Source organism: Mchenga conophoros, linkage group LG20 (genome assembly GCF_057382185.1).
Source record: "Mchenga conophoros isolate Kocher_MC1m ecotype Shallow Benthic linkage group LG20, M_conophoros_male_GT1.1, whole genome shotgun sequence".
NCBI classification, from domain to species: Eukaryota; Metazoa; Chordata; class Actinopteri; order Cichliformes; family Cichlidae; genus Mchenga; species Mchenga conophoros.
Window position 1 is genome coordinate 14,402,474 of NC_140545.1, and position 21,893 is coordinate 14,424,366.

Below are 21,893 nucleotides of genomic sequence, written 5' to 3' on the forward strand. Positions count from 1 at the left end.
ATGTTTTTGGATATTCAAATATTTAGTGAGCACAAATATCAGCAGCTGCTAAATGTAATAATGGTCCTCTGTTGATCTCTACAAGACCTCCAAAAAATGTGTTTTCACATTTTTTTATATACATTTTAAGCAAATAAGAAATATGTTAAGTGGTGATATTCTAAAGTGTTAATTTCCATATTATTTCATGTTCAGTGGAGCTAGTTTTTTCCACTACTTCCAGTGTCAGTGCTATGCTAACCTGGCACCAGCTTCATACTTACACTGAACTACTCGTTTAAGATAGGATTTACAAAAAGGCTACAAGGCCACATTTTTATACCGGAAAGAGCTGCAGCTGAGGCAAATTTTCACCAACTGGTGAAATTCTAAAATGTTCATATTCTGTTTCCGTTCTCAAGTTTAGCTAATTTTGTCCTGTGCTGTACTTGCGTTATGTGTTCAAAATAAAGTGTAAAACCCACATTGTTGTTGTTGTTGTTGTGTCAGGCTTAAGGTAACCCCTGTTATTCACCTTACAAATAATGTACACATACTATGGTCAGCTATTATCCTCAAACCTTAATCTTTGTTTTCTCTGCTGGGTGTGGCAGCCATTAGATTCAGACAAAGCACAATCATTCTCCACCACTACAAGACAAACAAAATCGTGGGAAAAAACAAAACAAAAAAAACAGTCATCCATAAAATGATCCTAGCTAGTTTTCCATATTTACTAATTACTAATTTCAGAAGAAATAGAATTTCTTAAATCTATTTGTAGATCAGAAACATGTTTTTTGTCTACTCTCTTATCTCTTGCTTGATTTGTGTCTGTTCTTCAGTTTCTACTGACTGCCCTCAAAATATCTCAGAGACTTACAGGTAAGCTTAAATACATGTTTGTGAAGCAGCTTCTTATGAAGCCACTTTATTGCAATGCTTACGACAAATCCATTTGTTTACCGGCTCATCTGCAGAGCAAGAGTATTTCTGATTTTGTCAGGGGCCCTTTATCCTTTAATATCCTGCTGCATATTCCTTCCTAAAAAAAAAACCCCCCAAAAAAACAGAAAAATGTGGAGCAACAATAATACTGAACAACAAAACCTTAAGCAGGATCTTTATCTGGGAACAAGTCGATGATGATACAGACGACTGTGCGTAGGAAGATAACTTTGAGTATTAAAAATGATTAATTGTTCTGCAAAACAGAAATCTGACAGTGACGCATATTATAAAATGCATATCTGTACAGTTTATGTAAAACTGTGAAGAAAACAAAGAAAAGAAGTTATTCCTTGTTTTAAGACCACCAAGTAGAGGAATGTGTCTGGAATGTTCTTGTGTTAAAAAGCTGCAGGGGGGCCCCTGAAGTATGTTTACTGGTGTAGAAAAGTCATTGTTCTTACATATCTACTAACCAGACTGCAGAATTGTTCCTTTGTTTGACCATATCCTTTATGGGAGGGGGGCAATCAGGCACACATCCGGCTAAGCAGGACAGATAACATGCTGGAGTACACATAACATCTGGAGTTAACACCTTGAAAACTTTTTTCTTATTTAACTGATGTTTTTTATTCAGGTTTAAACACCAAAGATCATGGGTTGTGTTTGTGGTATGTTAGATTTGAAAATGTACTTTCACATCAAACCAACAGACACCTGGAATGGTATAAAAATACCTTTAACAATAATTAGCTGGATCCCAAATAATGCTTTTATAAAATACTATGATTGCAGATGTTTATTGAGAGTTTTGTTTATGTTAAATCAGTAAGAGTGCTGACAAACACAAAAGATTACATTTTTAAACGACAGCTAATGCACTTCTGCATTAGCTGTCGTGTCTTCCTCATGTAGGTATGAAATGACCTGATCTCATCAGCTCCGATGAGTAGAGCAGTGATGACATCATTTGAGCATGTGATCACTCACTGAATCTGTGGGTCACTTTTGGGTGTGTCACTCCTATAGGGTGGAGATTATGATGAGTCTAACGTGGAGCCAAAAGGAGGTATAGCTGTTTATGTAACTCAGTACTGTTAATCCTATTACTGTTGGAACCATTGTTAATAAACATTGAGTGCAAAGGCCTAATATTATTTTAGGCATTCCTTAACTGTCAGTGTGGGTTTTATTCTCTTTAAAGGTTTTGTTAGTAAAATTAACAAGCAGAACTAATCTTAGACTTTACTGTTGTGTCAGTAAAGTCCAAAATTAAGGCCACTCTAGTCCCATATAGGGAAAAAAAGGTTTTATAATTCTACCAAATATCAAGTTACTGAATACCACAGAGTCAAGATTTACTAACTTAGGGAGCCTTCAAGGACAAAGGCAGGTTCTGAGCAGTAAGTATGGCTGAGGCCAGTGGAAAAAAAGGGAGGTGACACAGGCTAGGAGGAGTGGTCAGAGGGGCGGACCTGAGGGCCCACAAGGTTTATATAGTTTAAAACTTTCCCTCTCCTCCTGCCTTGTGTCTGTGAGCTCCAATTTCTGCCTGCCCAGGCTGTGCCTCTGTCTCTCTTACTGACAGTCTCTCTCACTGAGTCTCACACTATAGCGACAATGCAAACCTCCAGACATAGTACATACTCTGTGCGCTCCTCCTCTAGTAGCAGGGCTCCTGCTATGTCCATCACTCGCACCTCTGCTCCGCTCTACAAATCCAGCAGCATTCATGGTGGGGCCGGTGGGACCAAAATCAGCGTCTCCTCCAGCTACCGCAGTGGACTGGGATCCAGCATGGCAGCTGGCTCTGGAGCAGGAGGCTTCTCCAGCAACATCCAGGTGAGCGGGAACAGCGCCGACATCATGGGCAATGAGAAGTTTGCCATGCAGAACCTGAATGACCGCCTGGCCAGTTACCTGGAGACGGTGAGGAACCTGGAGCAGGCCAACCTCAAGCTGGAGATTAAGATCAAGGAGGCCCTGGAGAAGAGCGGACCCGACTTCAGAGACTACAGCAAGTACCAGGCCATCCTGGATGACCTGCGGAAGAAGGTGAGGAGGGAAATGGGGTTGGGAGGGATGACGAGGGTAGACAGGGGAATGTGACCGTTTATGTGTTAATAAAAAAAGAACGAGAGATGAAAGAAGATGAACATGAAAAGCAGAATGAGATGTGCTGTGATAAACATTTTAAGATGTTGTGAGTGTACCTGATTGGTTATGTATTTTTGACTAAATATATCCCCATTAGTTCTCAGGGTCTCGTATAGTTTGTAGAATCCTAACAAAGTGGATTCCTGCTAGTGCTTGGCATAGCGCCACTGCTGCTTTGAGCTGGGGGCTGAGGGTTGGACCGGAAACAGTATGGAGGAGGAATGCTGGATCATCAGGGGTCACAGACACAGGAAACCAGAGAGAGAATCCTGCGACTACTTATAAACCCCATACTTCCCATCCTTAACTACCCTTTCCCTCCTTGTTTAGTCTTCTTAAATTGAGAGTGTGACTGTAACAATTTCACTCTGCGTTCATCCAACAGAAAGTGAGAGATAAAAGGGAAACTTATTAGACACAGAAGGATCTATCAGCATTTTATAAGTGACTGAATGTTAACTCATGCTTAAATGACAAATGCTATGAAGTCAGTTCAGCTGTAATTTCCACACAGTTTCAAGATTTCAAAGTAAAGGTACTACTCATGCAGCAAAAACATGTTAATCATTTATTCGAGATTTCTTGGTATTGCGTGCCACAGAAAAAAACAGCAGGATCCCTGAAGCACAAAATCCTGACATTCTACATTCAAAACTGCTATTTGACAGCATTAAGTCAGACTTGCCACATGGAACATTCTGGACTTTCGACTGTAGCATAGCGTATCTCTGCATCTTATCACTGTGGGGAAACATATTTGTAGTCTAATCTTTGTAATAGGATACTAGCATCAAGGTCGGAAAATTTCTTTTTTGAATAAGCGGCTTTTCCCCCAATCCTTTACTTCTCAAAACATTACATAAGATCAAACGCTGTCTGGAATTGGGTTTTGTTTGCTCTACTAACAACTGAGGACCTCAGCTTAGCCAAACAGATAAAGGTCGAACACACCTAATATTTCGTCTGCAATGATGCAAAGAAATCACCCATAACCTCAGAAAAAAACCCAAAAAATTCTCACAGAGATTTAACAGAGTCTAAAAATAAATTTAGTTCTGACATGAAAAGTCGACTACCCTCAGAATCACAGACTTGCATGTGAAGTGAACAAACACACACACAAACACACCGGCACAGCCATAGTCACCACCATCCTCATGCAAATTGTCTGCCGACAAGATCCTGTTTCTTAGCACCAACAGCCCGGCAGCCACTGATTGGCGCATTCTGCATACCTCCCTTGCCATCCATCCCAGCCTTTATCTGTCATATCTCTCAGCTAGAACAAATATTCTAACCATTTAGTTTTTGAAGCAGCTGCCACTATTCACATTTATACACACAGACAGTGACACTTATCCTCTAACAGTAAACCCCAATAAACTTTTATAGTTTTCTATGAAAACTTAAAACTAAAAAGCACACATAGCATGAGTAGAAAATTATTTTTATCTATATATAACATCAGGCTAGTTTTGAACTACGCTTTTTGAGTTTGATTGAGCAAAGATGTTTGTTTGCTAATAGCATAGCGATAGCCAGCAGCTGGTTGACTTAGCCAAGCAGCACTGAAAAACGCAAAATAAAAAAAGAATACCTAGCTTAGTCATTAACTTGGTATAATAATCTTTTTTTCCCTTTACATGAAGTCTTACCAAAGCTAAAAGGTTCTGAGGTACAGCTGTTTTCAGGCTTTATGCTAGGCTAACTGGCTGTTAGCCATAGCTTAGCATTTAGCAAACAAATGTAATTCTAGTCTTCAGCTTCTCATCTAACTTTTCAAAGTACAATATATGATAATATTAAATATAATATTCAAATTTTTATACACTACCAGTTCAAACTACAGGTAACTTCTGGTGATTCTAATAGTATGAAAAATACATTCTTAAGCAATATTACAAAACTACGCTAATAAAATATATACAATAGTCATTGTCTCTCTTTGTTGATTCTTTTGTAATTGCTCGCTCTACTGTTAGCTGCTTCATGTTTTAACTTTGCAGTTGAAATAAAGTTTTTCTTTTGTTATCCGATTCTAGGTGTTTGATGCCACTATCGACAATGCTCGTCTGGTTCTCAACATTGACAACGCTCGCCTGGCAGCTGATGACTTCCGAGTGAAGTAAGACCCGCCTGCTTTACCGCTGACATTGTAAAACACTGAAATAGACAACTGCTGGCACACCCTCTTTTAGTGCAGGATGGGTTGTAGGACGAATCTAGTGTGAAGATCTAAAGGAGGAGTCAGTCATCAGTCATGTAGTCGTAAATTGTCACCTTTGAATCACAACTGCTGGAGTTGTGTCATAAATTATGTGTAGTTGCAAACAGAGCTGACCATAAAGTTAACAGTATTATACGCTGACCAAATAATGATGTACACTGACATTTTCTAAACATACACAGTTCACACAAACACATAAATAATCATGAGCAACTCAAGACAAAGTACGGCAACTCTCTAAATAAGTGTAGCAAAATATTTAACAAAAATTTACAGGTAGACTAAGTTCATTAAGCCTCTGTGAATGTGAGCAGCTGCGCCAAACTCTGACGTTATCCTGACTGCTTTGCCCTGTCCTGTTTAGATATGAGTCCGAGCTGGCCATTCGCCAGTCTGTGGAGGCCGACATTGTTGGTCTGAGGAAAGTCATCGATGATACCAACTTGACCCGCATGAACCTGGAGAGTGAGATCGAAGCACTGAAGGAGGAGCTCATCCACCTCAAGAAAAACCATGAAAATGTGAGTTTGATTACTTTAACTTATTTCAAAAACAAAATTTCAAATATAAAATATTTAATTCAGGTCTATAGGCTATATTTGTGCTGCTTTCAACATAGTCGAACTCAGAAAGATACATAATTATATACATATTATTTGCAGATCTGTTCATCTCATTAATCCTTCTCATTGAAACCATATGTGCTTAAGTTCCATCCACATGCAGTGAAAGCCACGACTACAGCCTACACCTCCTTGAGTGGGATGTTGTGGAAAACAGTCTTTAGAAAACTTTGCTGGGAATGCAGAGGTTGCTTAAGAAATCTGAAATATCTGTATGTGAGATCTGTGGGAAGCCTCATCGTAAAAATGGTTCCCAGCCACAATTGGCAACAGAGAAAGCTCCAAAGATTTCAAATGACTATGATTTGAGTGCATAAGCCAAAACACAACCATTTGTTTACTGAGGGAAATATTAAATTAAGTGTTAAGGGACTCAGGCACAGACCTGTATATTTGCCTGACCGAAGCGTGTGATTATGGTTGGATAGAGGCTAAGGGTCACCGCTGGGTCATGACTCAGTTCAAGCAGTAGAATGAAAAAGAATTAAGAAGTATTCTATAGACCTGGAAGTAGTTAGGTAAGGTAAACAATAAGAGTGACTTTCTATTGACTTTCTTTTTTTCTTTAGGAAGTTATCGAGCTTCGTAACCAGATCGCCCAGTCTGGAGTCCACGTGGATGTCGACGCTCCTAAAGGCCAGGATCTGGCTCAGATCATGGCAGAAATCAGGGCCAAGTATGAGAAGATGGCAAAGAAGAACCAGGAAGAACTGAAAGCATGGCATGAATCTCAGGTAAACCATTAGCAAAAACAAATCAAGTTAAAAAATGTAAATAAATAAACTCTTGACTAACTTGTCTTTTAACCTCAATCAGATAACAGAAGTGCAGACACAGGTGACCCAGAACACAGAGGCCCTGAAGGGTGCCCAGACAGAGGTGCACGAACTGCGCAGACAGATACAAACGCTGGAGATTGAACTGGAATCACAGAAGAGTCTGGTGAGCAGTCTGCCCCTCATTTACCTCTAAACACGCTTATCTGAACTCTCCACATTGCCCAACTCAGCACTCTCACTTCAAGTCTCTCGGGTGTATTCTGTTGACACAAGCGTTGCACTCCGGTGATTTGTCTCTATGGAGCTGTCATCACTAATCTGAGTCCACTGTAAAAATGTAACCCCTTCTTGTCACTTACAGAAAGCCTCTCTGGAGGGCACGCTAAGGGACACGGAGCTCCGTTACAACATGGAGATAGAGTCTTTAAACACCATCATCCTGGGCCTGGAGGCAGAGCTCACACAGCTGCGAAGCAAAATCCAGTTGCAGACACAGGATTACGAGGCCCTGCTCAATACAAAGATGAAGCTGGAGGCTGAGATCGCAACATACCGACGGCTGCTGGACGGTGGAGACTTCAAGTGCGTAGGATAGTTTTCCTATCATTTAGAAGTCTAAAAGTAGAAACTACCTGGAAGTTAACTGAGTATTAATGTTTTTACTTAGGCTCCAGGATGCTCTGGAAGAGCAGAAAACAACAGTGACCAAGACCAAAAAAGTGATGACCGTCACACAGACGCTGGTGGACGGCAAGGTGGTGTCCTCCAGCACAGAGACAAAGAACCTCTGAATACAAGGAGCAAGCAGCTGATTCTCTCACCAGTCACTGTCACAGCATTATAACACTAGCATACAACTGGTCAAATTTTACCTCTTTGCTTCTTAGTGATAGAGCACTAACAACAATAAGACCCTTCAGCCGTCTCTACCAATAGTTTGACTTCCTGGGTATACAGCTCTCCCACAGGCTGCTAAAAAAAAACTGGATCAAAAGAAAACAAAGTCATTTTTTATTTATTTCATCATGAGTTATTTATGTGTTTGTGTGTCGACATGCAGATGTTTACAAAAGTTTCAAATTGGAGAACTTTTTCAAAAACACAAAAAGATTCAAGACGTTATTTCAAAGTCATAAAATTCTCAGAAAAAATGAAATTATTTTTATATTTCATCATCTTTTTTGTTTTCTTTCTGTCCAGTTTTGTCTGCCTGCTTTGCTGTTATGTTCAGACATTTCAATAAAGTCCATCTGAAATTATACTTGCTATCACGGTGTCTTGTTCATTCAGAAATCGCTCGAGATACAGATTTGTTTAGTCTGCTGAGCAGACAAGTAAACAGGAATCCCAAACCCCTGTTCCCATTAACACACACTGAAGCAGCTTAAAAATATTAATAACATAAAAAGGGGGATGGGAATAGGAGATAAGAATAACATAACAACATTGTTCGCATAATTGAGCTCCAGGCTCTTCCAAAGCGTTCACTGAACCCCTCAGCTGAATTGTACTGACAGACTTTTACAACATTTACCATTTGAAGTTATACAGCTTGGACTGTTTAGAGTATTTAGGGTTTAACACTTCACGGGCAATAAATTACTGCAGTAACAACCAAACTTGAGCTAATTATTCAGCTGATGGTAGCATAGTGAAATAACTAGCAAACCTAAGTAAGAGTCTGATGGAGACTGACCTTCGCTCCTGTTATTCATCATATACCTGTACACTGGATTAATATCGCTGCCTTTTGCAGTACTATTATGAATCCAAATGTAAGATAATTCCTACTTTTACAACTTAGTGTCTGACTTTTCTTGTGATATAATTATAGATACTGTGTGTGAGTGCACCACAACTTTCCCTCTCTGTCACGGTTTGTGCCTTTTATGAATCACCAAAGTAAGAATATCCCCACACCTGTGAAAGTTGGTGCCAGTACTTACGTTCTGAAACCAACCCATTGTAGTAGCCCTTGTTCTAGGTCTAAGCATCTACTGCTTCAGATGAGCGTCTGGTCTTTTTAATGTACCAATTGCTTTTGACTTTTCTCTGGAAACATACAAGCACCAAGTCTCTCCCAGAAAGGACTATTTAGTTCACTTACCATTCTTTGACTTTCCAGCTTTTAATTGATGCTGTTTATGAGTACCACGTCAACTAAGCTAGGTTTTAATGCACACTGCAGCCTATAGACTCACTGCATCTCAGACAGTACAAACCAAATCCCAACAAAAGGAGAGAAAGAAAGAAACTATGGCATTTTAAGGAAATGGTCACTTATTTTGATTTTGACGCCAGCAGAAAAATTGTCTCAAAAGAAGTTGGGACAGGGATAACACAAGACCAGAAGAGTAAGTGGGAGTAAAAAGGAAAAGCTGGAAGAACGTCTAATTAGGGTAACTGTCTTCCTCTTGTCTGTTATTCAGTCTTACTGTCTTGCTGTTTTTATTTTTAATTTTATTTTATTTTTGATTTTGATTTTTCCATGAACGGTTGGTGTAGCGCACCCACAATTTTGTTGTACATGTACAATGACAATAAAAGGTTATTCTATTTTCTGATTATTATAAAAACACTTTCAGAAAAATGTGCAACATAAAGTTGTGAAAAATTGTGCTAGAGGGAGAGTAAGGGTTAGAGATGCTGCGATTCTCAAGAAGAGGATGGACCAAGATTAAAATGCACTACAATGATGGGATGAGAAAAGTACAGAGAAGAAATGAACCGCTCACGATCCAACACACATCAAATCATATGAAATCCTATGTTTAAAAAGAAATTTCTGTAATTCCTAAACAATTAATGAAATATTTAAATCCTTTGAATTAAAGTTGAAAGTCTGCCCCTCAATCTTATCTTGGTTGTTTGATTTAAAATCCACTGTGGAGGTTTAAAAAACATTGTCGGGTCACCGAAACACTAAACGACCTAACTGTAAATGTGAAATAAGTTGCTAACTTAATGCCAACTGCTAACTTAACCAAGCCTTTAAAATCATTTTTCATGCATGTGTGAAAATGGAAACTCACTTCTCAGTTTATTTCTATCTCGATATACAGCTATGTTATATTAAACTGCATAGTTAGCAATTAGCATTAAGGCTTATGGATATTGGCATGGCAATCACTTTGCAGGGTTAAAAACTCTAATAGCCCGAAAAAACGGGAATTGGCAGGCTTTTGAATTTGCACAAATGAATTTAGTTAATGCTACACAAGCTTTTCATGTTTCTCTTATTTACATGATTAAATAAAGTACCATTTACTTGATTATAAACAATACTGAGACTACTCATTTTTCTTGCATTGATTTAAAGTGACTAAATTAGATTACTAAAACCATTGTAATCATGTTTGACCGCAACCGGAAATGATGCAATATATTCAAAGACAACAACTAAATATGATTGGATAATACGACCTAGAGTCTTATCCAATAAGACAACAACATAATTTAAGGAGAGCGCAATTGACCGCCAGATTCTGGAAGACTGTTTAGCCACATGCAACCTTTGGCACCGAGTCAGGCATACTGAGAAGGTAAGTAATTTAAATACATTTGTTTTAGTTTGGTACGTTTTCACAGAATTGTTGCAGTGCATGCTATATAAAAAGTAATCTGTAATGCATCTACATGTTGTTTTTACAGTGCTAGCTAAAGTTGGTATTAGCTTTGTGGCTAAAGCTGAAAAATAGTAACAAATTGCACATAGTCGGAAGAAAGCAGCTGTTGTCGGTCAGATATGGAATTTATGCATGTGACAGAGAGCACTGACGTTTTTGATGGCTTAGCAAGTTAAAACGTCACTGAGAGAGCACAATAGTGTTTGTGTTACTGGTGCTAGTTATTATGGCTACATTGGCTAATTAGTCTGGCTGTAACCGTCAGAGTTTAAGAAGCTGGGAGCCCCACAGTGCTATACCTTAATTCTTGCTGCTGACACGCACTCAAGTTATAATAAGGATCCTGCCACCTTAGACGTGGGTTTAAGAACCTGTGCCCATAAACGCCAAGTCATCTTTCCATTTAGTCATTGTTTTAGATGAAGTGTCACTTACTTGACTATTCTATCGGTCATGCCCAAATAATACAGCAGATATCTACAAGGAGATAAGTTTGTTCAACAGACTATGTCTTATTAAGTGATGTATTGTGAATTTTCCAACATCGTCCTAACAAAAATTAGGATCCCCCCCCCCCTTTTTTTCTACTTTGTGTTGAACATATGTGAGCTCATTTATACATTATGTATAAATGAGGGAAAGATTGGTACTTTAAAGAAACCATTGTATCTCTTCTGGACTGGAATACCGTTTTTCAATTAAAATTAATGTTTTTTGTGATGGTGAAATTGTTACCTTTATGATTACAGAAGTCAAAACATCAGATGATGATAGCTTACCATCTAAACTCCCCATCTCTTGGCAAGTCTGAAGTAGAGGTCTCAGCTGTATCGGCCTTTCTAGTGGATTTGCTTAAAGAGGAGATAGCTTAAGTCATTAGGTATATATTCCCTGACATTCTAGAGGTCAACCTTGCACAATATGTGACATTAAAGGGCATAACTTATAGAAATGGAATGGTACTGGCCCAAAGGGCAGCAGGTGGATTGCCAGAATACTGAAAAACCATATCTGCATTGTACCACAGCATATTCTACATTGTCAGAGAGCTTGGTGGCTGGTACAGAGAGCACGACAGAGCTTTTGAGCTCCGCCCAGTATCCATAAGAATATTCATTCTCGCCTCACTCTGTGAACTCCTTGATACTTATCCATTGGTTGACTATGAGATTGGATCAGTCCACATTGTGACTTTAAAAAGGCATATAGAAATAAAAGGTGTTCATATAAGTGTAATAGGTTCAGTCGCATGTATTTCATTAGATAAATTCTTTTTTTTATGTCTGATCTTTGTAACTTTGACTATTGGGTATGGATAGCTTTATGAAAACTAAACTGAAATGATTCTTTCTGAATGTCTGATATGTAATTCTTTGTTGCCTACAGAGTCCTATGGGGAGTCCTATGGTCCTAAAGACTGTTTTGGCTGATGGAACCTGTCGAAGGCTCACTCTCTAATGGAGCGCCTGAATCAACTGAGGATCTCACCGTTGAAGTCAAGAGACAGTGTTGTCTTCAGGGCAGTTTCAGACTTCAGTTTATGGATTCCTTGTTTGGGAATGAGTTTCTTAACCTTACCTCAGTTTCAGAAGTAGCAGACAAAGGGACTCTTAAAGCTATTGACATGTCAAAGCCCACAACATGGACATAAAAAAGAGTAACAGAGTTGGTGAAACTCAAGATGGAAAAGACTTTTTCATACAGAAGACATGAAGGTGTTCGTGATGCACCAATGGTGGAGGCTTTCATGGCAAGATGGCCTGCTCTATTTGATTTCCATGAGGTAAGGTTTGCCTCATACACGGTGTTCTTGTGGTATTAGCCTAAAATGGTTAAGGCACAGCCCATTGACAGCCCATTTCTTCAGCATGAGTGATTGCAGCCTTCTTCCAGGTATTAAACCTTTGAAGCTCATTCCTCTGTGCTCATGTTTTCAGATCAACGCTGAGTTTAAGAGAATTGCCACCATCCCCCCTTAAACAAAGTTCCTGGCTCAGCTGGCTCTCCACTTGGACAACCTGGTGAAGTTGGTCAACAGAAGAGGAGAGCTTGGACTAATACTGAAAAGAATTGTGGCATAAATGGATAGTGTAAGTGATAAATCCTGAACATTCACTTAACATGGTAAATGGCCTGCATTTGTATAGCGCTTCACAATACATTCAGTCATTCACCCATTCACACACACTGGCGATGGCAAGCTACATTGTAGCCACAGCTGCCCTGGTGCATACTGACAGAGGCGCCACCGGGCCCTCTGACCACCACCAGTAGGCAAACACGGGGTTAGTATCTTGCCCAAGGATATTTGGCATGCAGCCAGGAGGCAGCCTGGGATCGAACCACCGACCTTCAGATTAGTGGCTGACCTGCTCTGCCACCTGAGCTACAGCCACCCATAATCCTCTTTGGATGAAACTTTATTATTGTGGAAGATTTCAAATGTTTCCATGATAAATTCTCTCATTTTGTATTTTTACATCTGCTTCTTTTTTTAACCTTCACTTTGTCAACTTATTATTAATTGCCAGTAAACCTATTATTAATTTGTGTGCCTTTACTTTAAAAACATTCATGTAAAGTACACTATTAAAACTTAAATGAAGGACAAGGGCTGAATGAAGATGCTAATTACATACATTTCATTTCAGTGTGAAGATGTTGATGCTGAGTGTGTCAAGGGAGTGTGTATCTACATGGGTGAAGACCCTGGCATGCTTATCCGGGAGTATGTGGTATGTACTTGTCTTTTTCTTTTCTTTTTTTTTTCTTTTTTTCAGACTTTCCACAGTTTGTCATATTACTTACTTGGCATGAAATGACTAACATGGCTTCTTTTTTACAGGGCATGGAACAACGTGCCATCAGTGAGACTGTTGAAGACACCACTGTTTGAATTTATCTTCTTAAAGAGCAAGCTTCAGCAGATGAACAAGAGTTGTCCTTGCAGGCATCAGGGTGGCGAAGACTTTGGATAATGTAGCATTTGCTGTGATAATGCTATTTGGACTAATGTATGCATTAAACCTTGCCTACCCTGCGGACCTTCGCTACAACTTTGACGTTTTCCAGAAGGTTTTCATGGAACTGGATGGAGCTAAACTCTCTAAAGTTCTTGCTTTCAAAAACCATCTGTTTCATTGAGAAGTCAAAGACTGCACTTCTGCAATTCTTTGCAGTTTTTCATTTTGTGTTCAGTAACGTTATACTGCTTATGTTTTTATTGCTTTCCCCTCATGTGACTGCAATGCAGGATGATTTTTCCTTTTGGTATCATGTTCTAAGAAATTTTTACTGACGATTTTTAGCAATATGTTCTAAGTCAACCTTAATGTCCTGCTTAATGAAGATTAAAATTCATGTAGGTGTTTGGTATTAGTTATGTAACAATGTCATTTAAGGCTCAACTTAGTTGAAATCTTGTACAGGTAAATACTTGTACAGAAGCTGAAACTGTTGTCAAATAACACACAAGTTATATTTGTGTAAATCTGTTTATTCATAATAGCGTGTTGCTTTTTTTCAGGTAGTCTTAATTTAGTTTACATTTTCAATTGTGTAATTAATACAAATGTTATATGTAAGAGATGACAGGATCATCTATAAGCACTTTCTTTTATTTGCTGCTAAGGTCAGTTTTTTGTGAAATATTTGCAAATATATTCTCAAACTAACTTTTTCTTTTAGTTATTTCTGCAGGCTATCTTTAAAAATGTGTTAACAAGTTTATATGGATGTGATTTTGGACTTGTTCATGGCAGAATTGCTGCTTTCACTGCTGTTACAGTTTAATAAAGGTGAACTGTTCAGTAGCACTCAGTCTTTGCCTTTTTTGTCAATAATGATCAGTTAATATTTCAATTGAAAAAATTAAGTAGGATTTAAAGCCATAATTTGTGTTGCAGGAACATAATTGCAATGTGTTTACATTACATAATATCATTGCATACCACTGGCAAATAAAAATAAGTTGGTGTTAAACATTAAAATATATTGACATTATGCAATACATTGATATTATGATAACAGATTAATATTAGTACATCAAACATGATTTTTTTAAAGTAATCTGATGTAAATAAAATACTTTGATTTGGCAAGCATTAATTACTTGAGGGAAAGTGGAAAATTAAGTCAGTCATACTTATTCATATTATGTGGGACCGATGTACACAATAAAATCAAGTAAATTGAAAGAACTTTTTTTTTCAGTGTATTAATAGCCAACAATATGACCAAATAACCCTGCATAGTAAAACCAACCAGTTTTGATTGATTATTTATTCTTGACACAGTAAACATATTGTCTGCCTTGCAAATTTGGAAGGCTTATATTATTATTAATAGTCTTACTAGTAGTATTTTAAATTCTGTGCAGTGTTTTAGCTTGTGCCTTATCAAATCCGCCTGTTCTTCCTACATTTCCTGGATTCTTTTTCTTTGGCGCATAATGAAGCATGCCACAGCCAACACAAGCTAATACATTGGTACCAGTCATGTTTGTGAAACTGATATCCTCAACTTGCGAGGTTGTGCGTGCGCGTTTGTTTTGTAGTCATGGTGACACCTGCTGTAGTGAGATCTACCACATGGTTTCAAGTGCTTGGGCCAGGTGTTTTTTCTGCCAATAAAATAAGATTGTGTTAGTAAAACAGCGTCACAGCCATTCAAGAAAAAAAGATTAAGCTTTCAAGTTTCAGATTAGGTGTAATCTGACCCATCCAGAAGGGCTCATGTTCCTTTACCAGTATACTCCCCTCTCCCACAGTGTTTTTCATGCTCAATTTGTAACTACACTATACTTGTTTGTAATACATGTATCTTTTGGGGGGTGGGTGTTAGGTGCAATCCAATGGTGTGTAACAAATATATATTTCTATTTATTTATAGTACTGCAGGGGGCATCTATAGTAAAGAGAACATTTTTAAACAGATTTGTTGCCCCCTCTCAAAAAAAAATAAAATAAAATAGAACATGTCCAGCCTCACTGTGTCCACTGTGAGGCATATCAGGTTATCAGTTTATTTCCACACTATCAAAATGAAAATGTCAGTACACTTTTTACCTGTGAAGTGAGTGGGTGGAGGACAAAGTCTAAGCAAGAAGGTCAAAGGTAACAATTTAATATAGATAGGAGAGGAGTTTCAGGAAGAAATATTGCTTTTCAGAGTTGTATATAAGGCCTCAGACTCCACCTTCATACTCCACCCTGCTGCCACTCTCCTCGGTGCCATTTCTCACTCTGATTGATCAGCACACTTCCTTTACCAATGGAGCTTAGACGCCAGTCTTCTCAAAATTATGGTTTAAGTTCACTTGGAGGTCCCAGATCCCTACGGATGGAAACCTACGCCCACAGTGTGACTGGAGGGGCAGGCGGCCGTGGAACCAAGATTTCCAGTGCCAGCTATGGTTCGCGTGTTGGCAGCGGTTTTGGCGGAGGATACGACTACCAGTCCTTGTCCTCTGGATCGACTTCTGGCGCCATGGGCATTGGAAACGAGAAGCATGCCATGCAGTGCCTGAATGACCGCCTGGCGAACTATCTGGAGACGGTGAGGAATCTGGAGAAGGCCAATGCAGTGCTGGAGGTCAAGATCAGAGAGGCCACCGAGAATAGAGGCCCCTTGGAAGGGAGGGACTACAGCAAGTACTACGTTATCATCGAAGGCCTCAGGGCCCAGGTGAGCCAACGAAACATTTACAGTTTTTCTCAAATGTTAAAACACAAAAGCCAATCCTGTAACCCAAATGACCAGTAGTCTAAACACATTTACTAAATGTAGCCACCATATTCCAGTACCATAAACACATGTCACATGAAGACACAATTCACAAAACACAACCCTCTGTACTCATAAATCTAAACACATTTTTCCTTGCTAAAACACATGTTGCAAAACAACTCTGCTCATATCCTCAAATGAAAGCCCATGTGATGCAAAATGCTTGCCACAGTCACCAATCTTTGAACACAGGGAACACACCTGGCGTCATTCACTACACACAATGACTCAAAATTGAAGACACTTGTTGCTAATGCTGTACCCACATGTAAAAGCAAGTTCAGAGTGCACAGTATGCTGAAGGTTCCAAACAAACACAATGGATGAAGGCAGAGTCAGGGGAAGAGGAATTTGATGCAGAGGAGGGAGAAGAGCTGGCCCTGGAAGAAGAGGAGCAGGCCAATGAGGAAGAGGAGTTCAAATGAGAGGAGGAAGAGGAGCGACCAACGAGGAAGAGGAGAAGGCCAACATGGGAGAGGAGAAGGTCCAGGAGGGAGAGCAAGACAACCTCGTACCATCATTACGGACGAGATGCGAGCAACAGCTCAGCGACATGATGCCGCACAGTGATTGTGGTGTGTGTGTGGTGTGAATAACGTAAATAAAAAAACTTCACACCCTGTTCATGTTTTCAAGATTACTGTTGTGTGCAATAGATTCTGTTTTTGCATTGAGTTGTGTTACAGTAGTGTACGTACATGCAGGATTTTCTATAGATTTATACTACTCATATGAAACTCACAAATCTAAATGCCTAATCCTCTGCAGGGATCTACGACGATCCGTTACTGTATAGTTTCTAAAATATGCATTGGCAGTTATGAAACAAAGAACCTTCTCACAAATTGAGCATTGTGTTTTCAATTGTTTTGCTGTAGTGTGTAATGCTGTGTATAGTGTTTATAGTTTTGACAGCTTCGAGCTGCTCTCTTGGTGTGGGAGTTTGAGTTTTGCAGTGGGAAGGTGTGGTTGTGTTTATGTAGCTTTAGAGAAGGGTGTTGTGTTTGGGGGACCTGGTGGTAACGTTTGTGACATGTGTTTTAGCATTTGAGAAAAACTGTAATCTAGATGATAGTCTAGGCATCTAAGGGCTCTAGAGTAATAAAAATTTTCACAGAATCTGAAATGTCCTCAAAATAAATGGTCTGAAATTAGTTGATTAAGTATCCAGTCTTTAAGTCTGCCGTCATTAGCTGTGCCAGGGCCCAAACTCTGCTGCAGGTACGTAATTCACACAATCACTGCAGCATCACTGAGAGTTAAAAACTGTCTAAATTCTTTCATCTGTAATAAAATGATCAGCGTTCTGCTCTACCAGGTGTAACAATTAAGTTTAACATCCAGGTATCCATGAAAACCAAATTTATGACATTTAACAGAGTTAGAAGTTAGCAGGAAGTTAGCTCGCTAGTTTCCATCTAAATATAATATACCACGTCCTGACTGAGAGATTTCCAAAACAAATTAAAATGTACAGTTTTGCTATCACTTCCTACGGAGCCCCGCAGGGCACATGGGAGAAAAAAAATGAAGACAGACTTTTGCAAGATCTCGCAAAACTTTTGCGAGATCACGCAAAACTAACTCGGGATCTCGCAAAAGTTTTGCGAGATCACGCAAAACTAACTCGGGATCTCGCAAAACTTTTGCGAGATCACGCAAAAATAACTCGGGATCTCGCAAAAGTTGAATTCCAACAATGGCGGCAGCTACTTAGTTATAATATTACTCTTTCTGGGTCACAAATTACACTTTTAAGATATTTTGAGGCGTGAATGTAGTTGTGTAAACGTCAGATAGCTGCTCGGTTTACAAGACATCACATATTTGCAAAAGTGCTCCGACGTTTTCGGAGATGTATGAAACTTTTGCGAGATCCCGAGTTTGTTTTGTGAGATCTTTCAAAAGTCCGTCTTAATTTTTTTTCTACCATGTCCCCTGCGGGGCTCCGTAACTTCCAACATAAATGAAGACAGAAAAGTAAACAGCAATGATGTTTGTAAGGTTAATGAAGTTGGAGTAGCTCATAGGTGTCAAACTCTGGCCCGCCTAATTACATTTGGCCCGCGAAGACATACCAAATTACTATTAGAGCTGGCCTACTGGTATTATACAGCTAATATATATGTTGTTTAGTATTAAGCTTTGCTTGTTCCATATTCAGTTTTTTAGCAAAACTTGTTTGAGTCCATAAAAAGAGTAAAAATAAGATTCATTCTTATATCTGGAGGAAGATTTTTTTTTCAATAAATATTAACGTTAGCCCGCGACTTTGTTCCAGTTTTGAATTTTGGCCCACCGTGTATTTGAATTTGACACCCCTGCACTAGCTGGTATATAAGGATGTGCTACGTAATTGCTAGCGACACAGCTATGTTAGCATATTATAAACAGTGAAGCTGGAGGATGAATGCTAACTTTTTTCCACTCAATAAAAGTTAACGTGAGGGTTCCCGGTGGTTAGGGACAAATGCATTCGCATGGCATGGACCAAACTTCATTCAGGAGAACAACTGAGACAATCCATCCTCAACACGAGGTTAGTTATTAATATACTACTGCATGGGCTGGGCTGTAGTTAGATCGTAAGGTTTTAAAATCTGAGCTTTAAAATGAATAGCGGTAATAAAAACCGAGAGAGGCCGACAGTGATTACCGACTGTTTTTAGGGGCTTGTTGAGATGAAATATAACAAGAAACAAAGCATTAAAACATGTTAAAACACAACAGCCTTATTAAACGCAGAGTACTTTGGGCCTGGAATCAGGTTTTATCAGGTCATCACTTAAAGACCGGATTGGTTTAGGTAGCTATGGTATACTAGTTCTCACAAATGATTCTTAAGTTGTAGTTTTCTTGCATTTCAGTTTTTTCAGAATGTTAAACGAACCCAGAACTACAACAACTACAACTCTTTTCTTGTAAATGCCACATACTATTGTTCAATCGAGTCACTGTTAACACATAAACTTTATTATTATAGTGTCCTAGATATCGCTTGAATACCTGATTTCACAACATTTATTACCTGTGGGCTCCTATCGCTAAGCAGTATCAACCATTTGCAACTCATCAAATTGAAAGTCACAGTTTGCTTTCCACCAAAACGATCTCTTCATACAGTTATGTCACCAAAAATACCATTGCTGTTTTTTAGATTCTTGACATGACCAGGGCAAATGCCCAGTATGCTATCAGTCTTGACAACGCAAGTCTGGCTTCAGATGACTTCCGAACCAAGTGAGTGTCGAGATTTTTGTGCAAAATGAAGGTAATCTCTTCACCAGCATGAGCAGATCTAGCATTCACTCCGTCTCCATAGGTATGAGTATGAGTTGTCCATGAGGCAGACAGTGGAGGCTGATGTTTCAAGACTGAGGAAGATCCTGGATGACACCAATGTTACTCGCTTGCACCTGGAGAGTGAAATCGAGTCCCTCAAGGAGGAGTTGATCAGCCTGAAGAAGAACCACGAGAGAGTATGCAATCATTGTAAAGTTCAGCAGAGCAGTTCAAAGAGAAAAACCTATCTGATAACCCCAATACAGTACAGTGCACCTTTAAAACAAATTTTTCCTTAACCACTTAGCACAGGAAAATCCTATTAACCAAATGTTCAGGAAATCACTCCCTGACTATTTCCTCCCGAACAGGAAGTTGATGAATTGCGAGTTCAAAACGCACAGGCTGGGGTCCATGTGGATGTTGATGCACCAAAAGGACAGGACCTGGCCAGAATCATGGAGGAAATAAGAGCAAAGTATGAGAAGATAGCGCTACAGAACCAACAGGAGCTTGAAGCGTGGCATAACTCCCAGGTACAGCTAAACTAGGCTGGTGAAAAACATCTTCTTTTTTTTCCTTGACTGTGAGTTGAACAGTATTTGTAAATTCTTTATGTATATAATCTTCTATTAAGATCACAGAGGTGCAGGTCAAAGTCACAGAGAGCTCAACAGCCCTGAAGGAGGCCGCAGGTGTAATGACTGAAACTAGGAGGCGGCATCAGGCACTGGAAATTGAGCTCCAGTCTGCACATAGTCTGGTAAGTCTTGGTTACGTCATTAGTTTCCCGTTCTGGGTTGAGATTTGACCCTTCCCTTAGTATAAATACTCATCATTAGGTCTTCTCATAGATTGAGCCTGGTTCACACCTGGCAGTTCCAGAGCATGACAGGCATTACAGCCAAGAAAAAAATTAAGTTGATCCTAGCTCTGTTCAAAAACAATAAATTTCACCAATCAGCACATCGAAAATTCACTAATTGCATTTTTTCACAGGTTGTCAGAAGTGCTGGTACATAATTTTGTATGCAAGTTTTTATTTCTAGGCTAAACCATGAAGCTAACTCTAGCTTTGTGTTCCTGTTTAACACATATCAATTGCCCAGACTAACCTAATGCAAGATAGCCACAAAATTTTTACAATGGTGCTTTTCCTTAATCTCTTCACAGAAAGCGTCCCTGGAGGCTGCCCTTCATGACATTGAGAGGCGTTACAATTTAGAGCTGGAAAAATACAATGAGATAATCCTGAGACTGCAGGAGGAACTGGCACAGATCCGCAGCAGCATCCAGCAAAACACGAATGAGTACGAGGCCCTCCTCAACATCAAGGTGAAGCTGGAGGCTGAGATTGCAGAGTACAGAAGGCTGCTGGATGGTGAAGGAGACTTAAAGTGAGTATTAAGGTGAAGCAGCAGAAAGTATGGATGCAACATACGCTCAATGAGACAGAAGCCTTCTTCATCTCGGGGGAGCATTTGCAAATTTGATTTAAAGCAGCCTCATGCAAACATGGAGCAGCAATGATATGGAAAGCAGATGTCACTGACCTGTGTCTATGTAATCCTATTACCATCATTTAAATTTCAACTGCTCAATTTCATCATGTCAAAGAAAAGATCACTCAAAGGTGGAAAATATATTTCTGTTCTGTCTCCGTATGACTAACCTTTTTATATTTCTTCATTTTACCAGCCTTGAAGATGCAGTTGACCTAAAGAAAATCCAAGTGGTGACGGTCACTCAGACTGTGGTGGACGGCAAAGTGGTGTCAGAGAGCAAGGAGAGCAAGGAGATCGGATCCACTGAAAATCTGACATTTAGTTAAAAACAACTGAAAGAAAAACAACTATGAAAAAAATTAAATGGCAACATTTTATTTTGATTGCTTTCTGTCAATGTCTTCAGCGTTTCTTTTAAAGGCAAAATAAGCATATCAACCATTGCTTTGACTGATATTCATAGAAACCCATTGATTAAACTGATAAGACTTATGTATTATTTCATTATTCTGTTAAATTATTAGTTCAGAGGAGCCAGTGTAGCTCAGCGGGTGAGCAGATGACAGTATGCCACATGGCTGGAGTACAGCAGCCTAGCTTTTTGTTGCCTGTTTTCTGCTTGCTTGTCTTTACTGCTCCATTGTCAAATAAAGGCAAAAATGCCCCAAAATAATCTTTAAAAAACAAATTAATAGTTCAACAGTTTAGAGAATATGTCTACTGCTTCTTTGTCAAGAGATATAATGCCTTTAACTATGTGTTAAAGGAAGCTATAACAAACTTTCAGCTTAGGTTAGCATAAAAAAACAGCCTGACCAAGCACCAGCACCTCCATACTTCACTAGGTTGACATGTTAAATCATTTATACATACATTAAACCAAAACTTTCGACTCAAATTTCAGATTAACAGGAGGTCATGTGCTGGACTACTTTTTTCCTGGGAGGAGTTACCTCTCTAAATCTCTATGGGCCTGT

At 39.1% G+C, this 21,893-nt stretch overlaps 2 protein-coding genes and 1 pseudogene across 4 annotated transcripts; all 3 read left to right on the forward strand.

Moving 5' to 3' along the window:
• Positions 1-233: 233 nt before the first annotated feature.
• LOC146550510 (keratin, type I cytoskeletal 18-like) lies at positions 234-7,977 on the forward strand. Its single transcript, XM_085260452.1, has 7 exons — positions 234-2,985; positions 5,130-5,212; positions 5,679-5,835; positions 6,507-6,671; positions 6,754-6,879; positions 7,078-7,298; positions 7,384-7,977. The coding sequence occupies exons 1-7, from the start codon at positions 2,551-2,553 to the stop codon at positions 7,505-7,507; spliced, it is 1,311 nt and encodes a 436-aa protein (XP_085116578.1). The 5' UTR covers positions 234-2,550; the 3' UTR covers positions 7,508-7,977.
• A 133-nt stretch (positions 7,978-8,110) lies between these two features.
• LOC146550511 (uncharacterized) lies at positions 8,111-14,123 on the forward strand (annotated as a pseudogene). The gene is made up of 4 exons (XR_014890223.1): positions 8,111-12,125; positions 12,280-12,432; positions 12,994-13,077; positions 13,188-14,123. The product of XR_014890223.1 is annotated as an uncharacterized LOC146550511 (transcript).
• Positions 14,124-15,496: 1,373 nt separating this feature from the next.
• LOC146550512 (keratin, type I cytoskeletal 18-like) lies at positions 15,497-21,620 on the forward strand. Of its 2 annotated transcripts, XM_085260455.1 has the most exons (7): positions 15,504-16,027; positions 19,287-19,369; positions 19,452-19,608; positions 19,783-19,947; positions 20,049-20,174; positions 20,585-20,808; positions 21,110-21,612. In XM_085260455.1, exons 1-7 carry the CDS (start codon positions 15,614-15,616, stop codon positions 21,240-21,242), a joined length of 1,302 nt encoding a protein of 433 aa, XP_085116581.1. In that variant the 5' UTR covers positions 15,504-15,613; the 3' UTR covers positions 21,243-21,612. The 2 variants fall into 2 exon arrangements, with proteins under 2 accessions (XP_085116582.1, XP_085116581.1); XM_085260456.1 differs by lacking the exons at positions 19,287-19,369; positions 19,452-19,608 and having other exon boundaries at positions 15,497-16,027; positions 21,110-21,620.
• Positions 21,621-21,893: the final 273 nt, after the last annotated feature.